Source organism: Piliocolobus tephrosceles, chromosome 4, assembly GCF_002776525.5.
Source record: "Piliocolobus tephrosceles isolate RC106 chromosome 4, ASM277652v3, whole genome shotgun sequence".
Taxonomy (NCBI): domain Eukaryota; kingdom Metazoa; phylum Chordata; class Mammalia; order Primates; family Cercopithecidae; genus Piliocolobus; species Piliocolobus tephrosceles.
The window spans coordinates 122,264,989-122,280,310 of NC_045437.1; the positions used below are offsets into that span (position 1 = coordinate 122,264,989).

General features: G+C 47.1%; 1 protein-coding gene across 7 annotated transcripts in view; it reads right to left on the reverse strand.

Annotated features, from left to right (window-relative positions):
* Positions 1-921: 921 nt before the first annotated feature.
* Positions 922-15,322, reverse strand: part of TENM2 (teneurin transmembrane protein 2) — a 1,213,529-nt gene continuing 1,199,128 nt past the window's right edge. For all 7 annotated transcript variants that reach the window (XM_023218891.3, XM_023218892.2, XM_023218890.2 and 4 more), the window contains 2 exons: positions 4,466-4,596; positions 922-2,832 (listed from right to left, as the gene is read on the reverse strand). In XM_023218891.3, the coding sequence (XP_023074659.2) occupies positions 2,071-2,832; positions 4,466-4,596 (893 nt within the window). In that variant the 3' untranslated portion in view covers positions 922-2,070. The remainder of the gene's footprint in view (positions 2,833-4,465; positions 4,597-15,322) is intronic.

Consider the following 15,322-nt stretch of genomic DNA (forward strand, 5'->3'; position numbering starts at 1 on the left):
TATGAAAACACACACACACACACACATCTTCCAACGTGGTGAATGTTCCCCTTTGATTTCTGCCAGCATCTCTCAGAACTAGAATGTGGTTGCAGGGAGGGGCCTGAATGTCCCGGGAGTGCTGGAGGGATCCATCCATGCTTGGGCAGGCTCTGAGGGTCCTCACTGCCCACCCACACCACATGCAGACTGTCCACTTCTGCTCCATGCAGAGAAGGGGCTGCAGATGCAGGCAGAGTTAGCTATAGAATTAGGGAGCACTAAGATACCTCTAATAAAAGCTCCTCCAGGCAGGGCTCAGTGACTCATGCCTGTCATCCCAGCACTTTGGGTGGCTGAGGCGGGTGGATCACCTGAAATCAGGAGTTTGAGACCAGCCTGGGCAACATGGTGAAACCCTGGCTCTACTAAATATACAAAAATTAGCCAGGCGTGTTGGTGTGCCTGTAATCCCAGCTACTCAGGAGGCTGAGGCGGGAGAATTGCTTGAACCCAGGAGGCGGAGGTTGCAGTGAGCCGAGATCACACCACTGCACTCCAGCCTGGGCAACAGAGCAAGACTCCCTCTCAAAAAAAAAAAAAAAAAAAAAAAAGCTCCGCCAGGTGTTCAAAATACCAGCTTGGCCTCTGCACGTTTGGGCAGCTCCTCTTTTTCTCCAGTAATGCTTGCCTTTTTCTCTTCTCAAAGCATTTCCACACAAGACCAGTGTCCACAGGAGTTTTAGAGACTTTATTTATGTATAAACAATTTAAACACTTTGCCATAAATTATCTTTGCCTGTCCCTAGTCTTTGCTTAGCAGCAAATTAAAAGTAATATAAAAACTCGATGAACAATTCATACATGTATATTACAAAAAAGTTCCTGTACCAAAGTTCTTATTAGACTTTTTTTTTAATTTTTTTTGTTTTTATTTTTTTTAAATTTTTTTTGTTTTTATTTTTATTTTTTAAATTTTCTCTCCTCGTGGTGACTGTCATGTGATTGTCTCATTTCTGGACCAAACAAACACACTAATAATTTTAAATCTGAAACAGTGATTGTGCCTTTCGGCTCATGTATGTACAGGGTGATCAGAAGTGGTACCTGTTAGCAAAAGTGTCACGATGCTGCACCTCTACCGAAACTGATACCCACAAACTACGGAATCTAAACAGACTACACCCTGTAACTGCGTATTACTGTCCACAATGGAATCTCCAAAGACGAAAGAGTATGAAATTTATCTGTAGTGATTATAGCCACCATTTTGAATTAAATTTTACACTCTGCGCTCAAATAAATTAGCTCAGGCCAGACTTAGTTGGGACCTGAGAATTAAGTGCTGGATGGTATTATTTCACTTTGATTTTTGATAGGAATTTCTTTTATTCCTTCATGTTTTTTTTTTCTTTAAAAAGTATTTCCAGTGCTCACTCCTCCTCTTTTATCCCCCCCTCCCCAGGCGCTACACACAAATCACCCCCAAAGTCGTGTTTTAAATGCACCTGTATTTGCTTAAATGAAAATGTTGGAAGGATTTCTCCCACAAGCAGTCTGAGGGGTTTGTCCCGCAGCTGGTCTGGTGACGCTGGCCCTCGCGGATGTCTACGTGTCTGTCGCTCACGTGTGAATGAGTGAGGTAATTGGATATCAGGCCTTCTTTCTCATCTTCGTTTCTTTGTTTATCGGTCTGTGTGTTTGTTTTGTTTTGTTTTTATTTGTTTTCTTCTTTGCTTTTTCGTTTTTGTTCTTTTGTTCCTTTCGGACACTTTGCGTCTCTTTTCTGCGTAGACCCAGAACAAGTGGGTCATATTTTAGGGGAACTTGGAACATCGTGTGTGTCTGTTCATTCATTCGTTTGTTTTGTTTTCCTCGGAATTTTCAGCCAGGCTTTAGTCTACTTCAGGATGAGGGACTTCTCGCTTGGACAGTAGCATTTGAACTCAAAAAATGTGAGCTTTCTTGCCACTTGGTCTCCTAAAGCAGCCCAGCCTCAGTGCCCCTGTTAGGTCTTCATCTCCTTAGGAGAGGAGATAACAGTTACTCCTGCTGAGCCATTCAGACAAGGAATGGCAGCAGATTATTTTGTTACCTCTTTCCCATCTCATTCTGTCTTAAAAACTGGATGTTGCTGCTACTGTCTGCAAGCTCTGGGTATTGCTCCACGGGAAGCACGTAATATCCCTCGTACCCTTGCACACGCCCGGTGCTCAGAAGCTGCTGCTTCTCGCCCTCAGTCCACAGGCGGCTCCCCTCTCTCCCGTCCCTGGCTTTCTGCTGCTCCTTGGCCCAGGCCGTGCCCAGGGCCCTCTGTCTTGCCTGGTCCAGGACGCGGGCCTTCTCTTCGTCCAGGGTGTCGGGGGTGAGGCCATAGCGGATGCTGAGCAGCAGCGTGGAGTACTGGAACTCAATGTTCGTGAACCTTCGAGTCCTGCCATTGACCAGCAGCGTGGGCTGGGACACGGTCACGTTCACCCCGCTCTCCAGCACCTTGCGGCCGATGGTGGTACCCAGCGTGACCAGGTCGCCATCGGCTGAGCCAATCTTCACAAAGTAGTGGGTGTCCTTGCCCTCGATGCTGTAGTGCATCTTGTCCAGGTAGTAGGCGTTGTTCAGCACAGACGCCACCTTGCGGCTGTCCTCGCTGGCGATGCTGGACACGCCCGTGGTCACCCGCCCTTCTTTGATGGCGAACATGATGCCTTTGCCAATGATGGGCGTGGTGGTGGCAAACCAGTGACCCGCTTTCTCTCGGATGCTGGCGTGGAGCTTTTTAGTAATGACCTGCCCTTCCAGAGCCATGAAGGCCTGGTTATGTCTCTCCGTTGTCTGTTGGACACCTGTAATGAGCTGTGGGGATAAGAAAACAGAGAAGGCTGAGAAGATGAGTTGGGCAGCTCACTCAAAAGGAGTCACAAAGAGAAAGGCTTGGAACTCTCCTGCAAGAACTAGTGTTGGGTCTATCCAGATCTGAGCTGATGGAGTCCTACTTTTTGGAACTATGGATGGCTGGTTGATTACCAGTGCTCTGAACTATGGATGGCTGGTTGATACTAATGCTCTGATGGTGTGGCCTGTCCATCTTCCAGTTGCCACTAACTAAAAAAATGGTAAAGGAGGTTTGCCCCTTGCTGGCATGGCCACCCAGGCCTACACACTTACCAGGTCAAGCCACCACTTGGGAAGAGCCCCGTTCTGCACTCTGATGGTTGACAACTGCCTTGCCAGCTTCAGACCCAGGAACGTCCTGACACAAAGGGCAGGATGCTGATTTGAACAGTCTCGAACCCCACCACTGTAACCTAGATTTCCTGGAGGCCAATGACTTGGATATTCATTAACTTCCTTGGGTTAAAACCTTGCCACTCAAAGTATAACCAGCTGCAGAGGAATCACTAGGACCTGTCCTGTTCAAAAAGCAGAATCTCAGGCCTTACTCCAGAACAACTGAGTCAGAGGCTACGTGTGAACAAGATGCCCTGGGTGATCTGTGTGCATAGGAACATTTGAGTAGCATCAGGCTGAGAGATTCAGGCTTCAAGGGCGAGAGGGAATATCCCCCGCCTTTGAGGCAGTTGCTTTGGATCCTCGCCCTGGTTCTGCAGGGGATGAAATCACCATTATCTCCTTGGCCTTGAGCTCTCCACTCGCAAATTACAACTTGTCTCAATTGGTGGTTGGGGGACAGGCTGGGATAATGGGAGAGGCTGCGTTTGGGAGGTAACAGCACTTAGATAAATGAGAGAAATGATGGCTATTCATCCACTGAGTGGTCCCCAAGGGGCAGGACTCAGTGAACGCTGTTCTCAATTACCCAGCAGCTCCTCCTTGCCTCTCTATAGTTACACAATCTGGACAATTATTCAGAGCAGCTGAGGCCTTTCAGACTTTGATAGGGCTGAGCGCCGGTTCTGTAGCAGGGGTTATCTGAACCCCTCCCATCCGATTGCAGCAGAGGTCTCAGCTGCACCCAGATGGAAACTGACCACCCCTAGGTCATCACAGAAAGACCCAAGCACAAATTATGTTCTGAAAACTCAATCCATATACGTTTGGCCATAAAGCGCCGAGGTTTTATGTGGGGCATAAAAATGTTCTTTAATGGGACGGAAACTGCAAACCACAGTTTTATGATGTCCCATAAAAGCTGAAAGGGTTACGATCTTATAGGCAGTGCAGATGGTAGGTTGCTGCTAGATTTCTCTGTGCTGTTGTTAATCAAGGAGTGACTCAAGGGTATTCTACTGAACAGATAATGATACCACAATTAAGGCAATAATTGAAGTTGGTAAGAAATATGTGCTGTGCCAGACAGGTGACAGCACTGACTTTCGCTTTCCTGGAAAGTCTCAATGTGTCCCGCACCTTTTATACCCAGCTCCAATGTTTTCCTGCACTGGCATGCCCTTGGCTCCCATGAGGTTCTGTTTGCAAAAGGGAATGATGACAATCATTTGGATTCTTGGCAGGAACCTCCACTTACCTGTCCATTCTCACTTGCTTGACTCTCTGACAGTTCATAGGGAGGAGGCACAAAATACATTTTGGCTCTTGGGAAGCCAGGAATGATGTTGCTAAGCTGAAATCCAAACATCACAAGCCAGCTTTTCACATCTATGGTGGAAACAAAAAGAAAGGTTTCTGAAATCACGATGGATGGAGAGCAGCAGCGGAGCTTAAAGAGAGAACAAAATAAAATGGGTGATTGGGTGTACGGTCCAAACGGGAGGGAGGAAGAGTTCGTGACTGTCTCCTGGGTCCAGACCCAGGGCTTCCATACATGGGTTTTAGGACATAGACGTCTTCCAAACTTAGTCAGTTGATAACCGCCATGTGGTGATTAAGAAGGCCTTTGCTCGAATAAGATCTAGCTTCAAATCCCCTCGCTGTGTGACCTTGGGCAAGTCCCAGCCCCTCTCTGAGCCTCAGGTTCCTCAGATATGAATTGGGATAATAACTGTGTCAGTCTCATTGGGTTGTTATGAGGATCAAAGGAGAAAATCCACATAAAAGGCTTTTCACAGTGCCTGGCACATTAACTGCTCGATAAATATCAACTCCTTTATTTAGCAGATATTTAAGGGAGCATCTATAACAGGCCATGGAACATCTATCACAGGCCACACAGTGTGTTTAGAGGCTAGAGATACAAGGGTGGGCTGGAGGGATAAGTGATGCTTATTATCGGTGTGCAAGCCTTTTGGACTGGGGCTGCTGCACTGAGGCTGGCTCACTATGGAAAGGGGTTTCGGCCAGGCGCGGTGGCTCAAGCCTGTAATCCCAGCACTTTGGGAGGCCGAGATGGGCGGATCACGAGGTCAGGAGATCGAGACCATCCTGGCTAACACGGTGAAACCCCATCTCTACTAAAAAATACAAAAAAAAAAAAAAAAAACTAGCCGGGTGAGGTGGCGGGCGCCTGTAGTCCCAGCTACTCGGGAGGCTGAGGCAGGAGAATGGCGTAAACCCGGGAGGCGGAGCTTGCAGTGAGCTGAGATCCAGCCACAGCACTCCAGCCTGGGACGACAGAGCGAGACTCCGTCTCAAAAAAAAAAAAAAAAAGAAAGGGGTTTCGAAGAGCTGGACATAGATGGAAAGCAGAGTCCTCTGGATCCTGAGAGCCCTTTTCTCCAGCCTTCCTAGTCTCTGTCTCTCTCTTTTTTTTTTTTTTTTTTTTTTTGAGATGGAGTCTTGCTCTGTTGCCCAGGCTGGAGTGCAATGGCATAATCTTTGGCTCACTGCAACCTCTGCCTCCCAGGTTTAAATGATTCTCCTGCCTCAGCTTCCCAAGTAGCTGGGATTACAGGCATGCGCCACCACACTTGGCTAATTTTGTGTTTTTTGTAGAGATGGGTTTCTCCATGTTGGTCAGGCTGGTTTTGAACTCCCAACCTCAGGTGATCTACCCGCCTTGGCCTCCCAAAGTGCTGGGATTATAGGCGGGAGCCACTGTGCCTGGCCCAGACTTCCAACTCTTTAAAGAGAAACCAAGAGAGGGCACTGGCTGCTCAGAGTAAGACCACCTGCCAGAGGTCAACATCAAGTCCTTGCATTGGGAATTATGCCACCTGCCCCAAGTGTCCTGCCCTCTGCTGAATGATCCAGGTCCCTAGAATAAGACTCCTTCCACACTGATCAATAGAGAGTCCTGGATGTCTGTGCCTTCAAATGCTCACATCTTCACCAACACCACCACCATGGAGTCCAGCAGGACTAATCTCCTTATGCTCCTTATCCCTATTTATAATGGGCATCCCCCAAATCATGCCCAACACCCTCCAATCCCTTCCTTTCCTGCTCCAGCTTCACCTCTCTCCAGTTCCCCAAATATTTCCATTGGGCCCTCTGGAATTCACATTTGTATCGGAAGCCACACCCCTCCCCCCCACCCCCGCCGCCTCATGTCTTCAATCTGTTTTCTAATGGTTCCTTTCCCTTTTTGCTCTTACTGAAACTCTCTCTGCCAAGAACATTGGTCTCCCTGCTTCTTCACCTACAATCACTGGACCTGGAGGTACAAGTGCATTTGTAATACAGGAGGCACTCGCTTGCATTTCTCAAAGCTTTTAGCTTCTGCTCCACTGTCATTCCCTCCATCTATTTTCCTGAATTAATTCTTAGTGATTGCATTATACAGGTAGTTGCTCCTTCCAACATTCTGGCCTCTTGTTTCCTTGACCCCCTCTCCTTTGATGGTCTTTTCCCCACTCACTCTCATGTTTATACTCTGGACCCTGTCATCCCCAATCATTTTCATCCCTCCATCATCTCAATTTCATGCATATCACCCTCTGACCACTGCCTCAATGTTTTCGCACCTACCCTTTCTTGTAACTGGACAACCTTAATCCTTTAATCTCTCCCACCCAACCCCTAGTACCTCCAATCCATCCCAAACTCCTTTCCCCATCCATCCCTCACCTTCCTGGTTTTTCTTCTCTCCTTATCTAGCACATAGTCACTGGCATCATTCCCTTGGTGACATGCTCAGATCCCTTGCCCCTTTCTCACCTCACCACACTTGCTTGGTGAAATCACAATGTTGGTTACATCCAAGTCTTTGCCTATTCCATGTTTGCACCTGTGCAGCTGAATGTGACTGGGGTAAACATCATAACCATGCCGACCCGTGTCAGTTTAAATTCCCCAGCAGGAATTTAAAGCATGCTTCCCTGCTGCCTGGTGAGCTTACTAAGTTCCTTTACTCCATTCAACTATCCTCTCATCCTCCTGGACGATTTTACTCCTTCTTGTCTCTTAAAATCCCCAATACCTGCTTCTCCTTCCTCCCAGTAGCTGACCCCATCTCCTATTCTGAGATAACTGATGCAGCCAGGAGACAATTTCCCTAAACTCCCATCACATTTGCCGATGGTGATGTGGCTACCAGCACTTGTACTCATATTTCCGGCTTTTCTCCTCTTACTCTAGATGAGCTGTGCAAGTTCAATCCTCCCCCTGTGCACTTGGTCACACTCTTTCTTGCCAACTCAGGGGCATCACTCCAGCAATTTTCTCTCTCACCCCACATCATTGATTTGTTCTCTTTTCCAGTGGATCAACCCCGTCAGCATACAGATGTGCAGCTTAATGTTTAAAAAATTTCCCCTCTTGCCCCCGAACACCCATTTCTAATTCCCCTTTGCAAAAACTTCTCCAACTCAAACTAATTTTCTATTCTCATTGTCTCTCATTCTTCTCCCCTTCTCCTTTGAATCAGGCTTTTGCCTCCACGACTTCCCTGAAACCACCCTTGTCAAGGTCATGAGTGATTTCCGTTTGCCAAGCCCAGTGTTGCTCTTGGTTCTCATCCTGCTTGACCTATCAGGAGTGTTTGACAAGTGGCACTCTCCTGCCTTTCTTTTTTCTTTGCTATCTGGATAACACATTCTCTTGTTTTTTTCTTCTCCCACATTAGTAGCTGCTCTCTGTCTGTTTTTGGTTCCTCTTCATCTCCCTGATCTCTTAATGTTGACATGCCCCAGACTCAAGTCAGTCCATGAGCTTCTTCTCTCAACCATCTCCACTCAACAATCACGGTGATCTTAGCCAGGCTTGGTCCCCAAATGCCATCTACATGCAGATACTGACTCCAGAATTTGTATCTCCAGCACGGACCTCTTCCGGAATGCTAAACTTGGATAGCTAATTGCATTTCAAATTTAACACGTCCAAAACTGAACTCCTGATCTTCCTCCAAACTTGCCCCACCCACAGTCTTCTCCATCTTGGCTAATGACAACCCCATCCTTCCAGATGTCATCCTTGACTCCTTTCTTTTTTCCACTTCCCACATCTAATCCATTAGTAAATTGTTTCCTTTTTTGTTGTTATTGTTGATACTGAGTCTCACTCTGTCGCCCAGACTGGAGTGCAGTGGTGCCATTTCAACTCACTGCAGCCTCGGCCTCCCAGGGTCAAGTGATTCTCGTACCTCAGCCTCCTAAGTAGCTGGGATTACAGGTGCCTGCCACCATGCCTGGCTCATTTTTGTATTATTATTAGTAGAGGTGGGGTTTCGCCATGTTGGCCAGGCTGGTCTCGAACTCCTAACCTCAGATGATCCCTCCACCTTGGCCTCCCAAAGTGCTAGGATTACAGGTGTGAGCCACCGTGCCCGGCCTAATCGTTTCCCTTTTTTAAAAAAAAGTAATGTAAAATTCATGTAAAATTCACCATTTGAAAATGCACAATTCAGTGGTTTCCAGTACATTCACAATGTTATGCAACCATCATTACTAATTTCAGAACATTTTCATCACCCCCCAAAGCCCCTCATACCCATTAGTAGTCACTCTGCATTACTCCTCCCACAAACTGCTTTCTGTCTGTATGGATTGACCTGTTTGGGACATTTGACAAGAGTGGAATCCCACAATACATGGCCTTTTGTGTCTGGCTTCTTTCACTTAGCATGTTTTTAAGGTTTGTCCATGTTGGAGCATGCAGTGTGCTTTGTTTATCCATTTACCAGTTGATACATATTTGGGTTGTTTCCGCTTTTTTTTTTTTGAAACTGAGCCTTGCTCTGTCGCCCAGGCTGGAGTGCAGGGGCGCGATTTCAGCTCACTGCAACGTTTGCCTCCTGGGTTCAAGTGAGTCTCCTGCCTCACCCTCCTGAGTAGCAGGGACTACAGGCACCTGCCACCATACTCGGCCAATTTTTTGTATTTTTAGTAGAGATGCGATTTCACTGTGTTAGCCAGGATGGTCTCCATATCCTGACCTTGTGATCCACCCACCTTGGCCTCCCAAAGTGCTGGGATTACAGGTGTAAGCCACTGCGCTTGGCCTGTTTCCACTTTTTAACTATTATGAATAATGCTGCTCTAAACATTCCTGTACAAATTTTTTGTTTGAAAGCCTGTTTTCCATTTTTTTCTGAGACAGAGTCTGGCTCTGTCACCCAGGCTGGAGTGCAGTGGTGCAATCTCAGCTCCTGCCTCAGCTTCTTTAGTAGCTGGGATCACAGGCACGCACAACCATGCCCAGCTAATTTTTGTGTTTTTAGTAGAGATGGGATTTTGCCATGTTGGCCAGGCTGGTCTCGAACTCCTGACCTCGAGTGATCTGCCTGCCTCAGCCTCCCAAAGTGCTGGGATTACAGGCGTAAGCCACCGCGCTGGGCCGAGAAGGCCTTATCTTTAGAAGACTCTCCCCATCGGGATCATTTCCCCCCAGGGATCTCTCTCTCCCTAGCTCAGGATCCCCTGAGGAGGCAAAAGTGATGTTAAGAGCCCTCCTGCCTCTGTGACCAGGAATTTCAGTGGCCATTCCCATGAAGAGCAATGCCTTATGTCCTAGTCCTATAGTTCTTCTTCCTCCTTCCTCTTTCTTTTCTTTCTATTCTTCCTCTTCTTCCCCCTTTTCCTCTTCTTCCCCTTCTTTCTCTTCCTCTCCCTCCCCTTTCCCTCTTTCCTCTCCTTTAAATTTTCTAACATGGCTGGTTTCTGAGTCTCAACCCCTTTGGAAATGTTTATTCTAGTGACTCCTCCTCCATGCTGCGGAAGGCATTTCTGAGACAACACAACACGTCTCCTCCTTTAGAAGTAATTGGTGTTATCTGGTAACAGGCTCCCTAAACAGTTTGTCTAGAGGGAATTGCTTGGGCAGGAGCTGGCACTGTGGCACCACCTAATAGCTCATGACTCTCCTCTTCTCACGTTCTTCACAGCGTGTGATTATCCACCGCCAAAGCGCGTTCTCCCTCTGAACACACTGTCAGCGCGGCATCTTCAGGTGTTAAGTGTAAATATGAGAAGAGGATAATGTGAGAAGGAGGTTGTGCCTTCCTCCTCACTTAGATAAATTAAACTCCACAAATCTGACTTTAAGCTAAAGTGTGCCTGGGCTTCGTAAGCCAGAGACCCACCAGGGAGAAAGGGACAGGGGAAAATATGCATCATTGTGGGCCACATCTAGGAGGGTCACTGAACTCAAATTTTATCTGGGGCTTCTGGTTTGCTAAAGCAATGCCATTCAGAGAAGGGTTGGAATCTATTTCAAGGTGGATATGGAGACCGTTTTCCACATACCCCAGAAAATAATACAGAGACAGTGTCCTCACTCTTCATCTACGAACTCTCCACCTCCAAGTCCATAGCTGCTTATAAATAACGAGTGCGTGGCCGGGCGCGGTGGCTCACGCCTATAATCCCAGCACTCTGGGAGGCCGAGGCTGGCGGATCAAGAGGTCAGGAGATAGAGACCATCCTGACTAACACGGTGAAACCCCGTCTCTACTAAAAATACAAAAAAACTAGCCGGGCGAGGTGGCGGGCGCCTGTAGTCCCAGCTACTCCGGAGGCTGAGGCAGGAGAATGGCGTGAACCCAGGAGGCGGAGCTTGCAGTGAGCCGAGATCACACCACTGCACTCCAGCCTGGGTGACAGAGTGCGACTCCATCTCAAAAAAAAAAAAAAAAAAAAAAAAATATATATATATATATATATATATATATATATATATAAAATAACGAGTGCATTTATTAGCCTTTGCTCTGTGCTTTTGTTAGTCTTTGCTCTGTGCTAGGCACTTTACATGTCATGATGCATTTAGTTTTCGCCACCCCATAAGGTTAGTGCTATTATTATTACTATTTTGCCAATGAAGAAACTGTGGCTCTGCAAGGCACGGTGGCTCACGCCTGTAATCCCAACACTTTGGGAGGCCGAGGCGGGTGGATCACGAGGTCAGGAGATCGAGACCATCCTGGCTAACACGGTGAAACCCCATCTCTACTAAAAATACAAAAAAAAATTAGCCGGGAGTGGTTGCAGACACCTGTAGTCCCAGCTGAGGCAGGATAATCACTTGAACCCGGGAGGCAGAGGTTGCAGTGAGCCAAGATCATGCCACTGCACTCCAGCCTGGGCGACAGAGTAACACTGTCTCAAAATCAAACAAACAAACAAACAAAACAACAACAAAAAACTGTGGCTCTGAAGGGTTGTTTGTTTATCCAAGTCACACAGCAGATGATTGGCAAGGTTAGAAGTGGTGCCTTTTTCCTTTTCTTTATTTTTGAGACCGAGTTTCACTCTTGTTTCTCAGGCTGGAGTGCAATGGTGCAATCTCAGCTCACTGCAATCTCCGCCTCCCAAGTTCAAGCGATTCTCTTGCCTCAGTCTCCCCAGTAACTGGGATTACAGGTGCCTGCCACAACACCTGGCTAATTTTTTTTGTATTTTTAGTAGAGACAGGGTTTCACCTTGTTGGTCAGGCTGGTCTCAAACTCCTGGCTTCAGGTGATCCACTCGCCTCAGCCTCCCAAAGTGCTGGGACTACGGGTGTGAGCCACCGTGCCTGGCCAAGAAGGGGTGTCTTGAGACGGACTCAGGTTCTAATATCAGAAAGAACTGACCTCAGAATAGGGCAGTGCTGGGGGCAGGGTATAGATCCCAGTGTGTCCAAGACAGAAGAGTTTCCTGGGATGCTAAAATTGGAAAAGTCTAGGGCATTGCAGGTTGTTGGAAGGTAGTCTCCCAGTCTTTTTTTTTTTTCTTTTTCTTTTTTGAGACCCTGTCTCAAAAAAGAGTGCCATGGCACAGTCAGAGCTCACTGCAATCTCAATCTCCTGGGCTCAAGCAATTCTTCTGCCTCAGCCTCCCAAGTAGCTGGAACTGCAGGTGTGCACCACCACACTTGGCTAACTTTTAAATTTTTGGTAGAGATGGGATCTCTCTGTATTGGCCAGGCTGGTCTCAAACTCCTAGACTCAAGTGATACTCTTGCCTTGGCCTCCCAAAGTGCTGGGATTACAGGCATGCCTGGCCCAGTCTTTCTTTTACACTCTTTCTTCTCATATCTTTTCATCACAGATATGTCAATTATCAATATATTACCTTAAAAAGTAACTGTTCAAAAGGGTGCTGCTTTGGAGCCTGTAAGTGAGAAGGAACCACTTCTTGCCCCCTCCGCCTGCTCCTGGAGGCTAACTTGTGTTCCTGCCCAGATAGCTCTGAGCTCCTACCCAGTCAGTAGTATTCTGGGTTGCTTTTCTTTGTCCTCGCATTCTTGGGAAGAACAAACAGACCCTTCTCCGGCTTCAGGAGCTGCCACTTGCATTCAGAGAGTTCTGTTTCTAAACAGCCACCATTCTTTTGCTTCTACTGGGTACTGGAGAGAAAAGGTTCTGTTTTTTGTGTTTCTCCTGACTACATCTTAATTACCTCTTCTGGTTAAATTGTGAGCAGCGAGTTCAGCCACTCTGCTACTCTCCTAAGTGGCAAATTAAGACTAATTTAGATGGGGCTTACAGATGAGCCAACATGTGAACAGCAGAGAATAATTTGGTGTTCTCCACTCGGATCCCCACTCCCAGGTCACTGCCCGGGCGTGGGCTGTGCCTGGTCTGACTCCTTCTCTCCCTCAACTCCCACTGAAGACATCCACCCTGTGCATGCCGCTTCTCTGACACCACCCTTTATTTTAGACTTTCTAATGGTTTCTGGATTCAATTTTGTTGGACTTAGTTCAACTTGATTTGATTCCCATTTATTGAGTCTCCATGAAGCGCCAGAATGAGAAAAGCAGCATTGCTATTCAGAAAACTCTGCTAATTATTTTTTTTGGCCTTTTCTGGAGAGCCACGTAAGTAGCTGAGGGGGTCAGTGAGGCTGACTGTGCCCTGTGAAATGATTTTGTTTTGGTCTTGGCAGCGGGACATGTCCGTACAGCCCACACTGTGGGTTTCTCTTTATTGCCTCTCTGGCTGATTCATTCCCAAGGTGTCTGATACCAACCGGGCTTCTGGAAGGGGCAGGATTCTGTGTGGGGCAGGATTCTCTCCTATGGTTAAGGGAGGCCTAGTCAACCTCCCCATTCACACTGTTTCCTGTCTCTGGAACACTCCTTCTATCTCCCTGCACTTCATAAATGTCTGATCAACACTACCTGCTCAGAAAGGCTGTCCGTGAGCCCCTCCATAAAGGAGACACTTCTCATCACTCTCCATGCCCTCATCCTATTTTTTTCATCTTTAAATCATGTATCATTACCTAATATTAATACTATATGTGTGTGTTTTCCTGAGACTTATTTTAATTTGCAGCTGCAGTGATTTTGGAGACAAAAGTCATGCTGAGCATGGGGTAAGCAGGGAAGCCCTAGCAGGGACTCTGATGAGGCACAGGAGAGGAGGACAGGAGGGTTTACAGATGTTAGCCTAGGTCACTTGGCCATAGCTTCTGAGCCCCAAAGGTCCCAGATGCTTCTGGTGTTTGTGGATTCTGGGTTTGACTTCAAAATGTCCAGGGCTAGTCAGTGAAGCAATGCATGGTCACGGTTGATCTTTAAGGTTGTTCATTTCTGTGGCATGGGGCTCAGAGGGCAGCACTGTGCTCCAGGTAGACGCTGCTTCCATTCCTGCCTTGGGGATGGACAAGTGGCCCCGGTCACCTAAGTGTTGATGCCTCCTTGGCCCATGGAAAAGAGCTGTGAGTTTTCTGGAACTTGGGGGTTCTGGTCTTGGGTCCTCATTATTGTTTCTCTATACAAAGCATAAACAGTGAGATGGTCCCAGCCTGCTTGCTGGAAATTAGCCCTTTGGAGCCCTGGTCTCTTTGGATCTCTCTCTCTCTCTCCCCCTCTCTCTACCTACCTACCTACCTACCTACCACCATCCATCTATCCATTCATCCTGCCATCCACACACCCATCCAACCATTCACCCACCCATCTACCTACCCACCCCTCAATTTATCCGTCTATTTATCCATCCATCCATCTATCTATCCATCCATCCATCCATCCATCCATCCATCCATCCATCCATCCATCCACACAGCCATCCAGCCATCCAGCCATCTACCCAGCCATCCAGCCATCCACCCAGACATCCAGCCATCCACCCAGTCATCCGCCCAGCCATCCAGCCATCCACCCAGCCTACCAGCCATCCAGCCATCCACCCAGCCATCCCACCATCCTGATTTCCTTGCTCATTTCCCTAAGGACAGGGACTTTATCTTGCTTCCCATTGTATCTCTAGTATGTAGTACATGTTAGATACTGTACAAATATTTGCTGAATGGGTGAATGGATGGATGGAGAGATACTCTCATTTCACCAATTTCTTTTTCTTTTCTTTTCTTTTTGTGAGATAGGGTCTCACTCTGTACCCAGGCTGGAGTGCAGTGGCATGATCATAGCTGACTCTAGCCTCCAACTCCTGCGCTCAAGAGATTCTCCCTGCTTAGCCCCCTGGGTAGTTTGGACCACAGGCATGTGCCACCACACGTGGCTAATTCATTTCACCAATTTCTCACTTATCACAGAGAAGTAGATAATCTACCTTTCTTGGCCCCTCCTTTCATGCTATTCTCCAAACTTTCTATGTCGTTATGACATTTGTTCATAGCCTTCCTTCAGCCTTGAGCTCACTTCTGCTGGCCAAGGTCCCATGAATTCTTCAGGCCCATTTTGACATGGGCCCTTCTGTATATGCCAATCTTGAAAATCAGAATTAATCTGCACACACACACACACACACACACACACACACATCTTGAGAGAATGGTATTTGTCTTATTCACCATTAAATCCCCAGAACCTAGCACAGTGCCACTTTATAAATGTGTTTTGATAAATAACTGAGCAGACGCCTATATGGCAGCAAAGACTTAATTCTGCTTTGCATTATTGTTGGTTATTTGTATATATCTCTCACCAGATGAGCCTCTGGAGGTCAAGAACTGGGTTACAGTCATCTCGATACTTAATACTCATTCATTGCTTCTCTAGAAATGACAATGTTAATAACACGAGCAGATACCATTTCATGCACATCCACTCTCTACTTGCCAGGCACTAAACTATAACTACACAAGTTCATTTACTT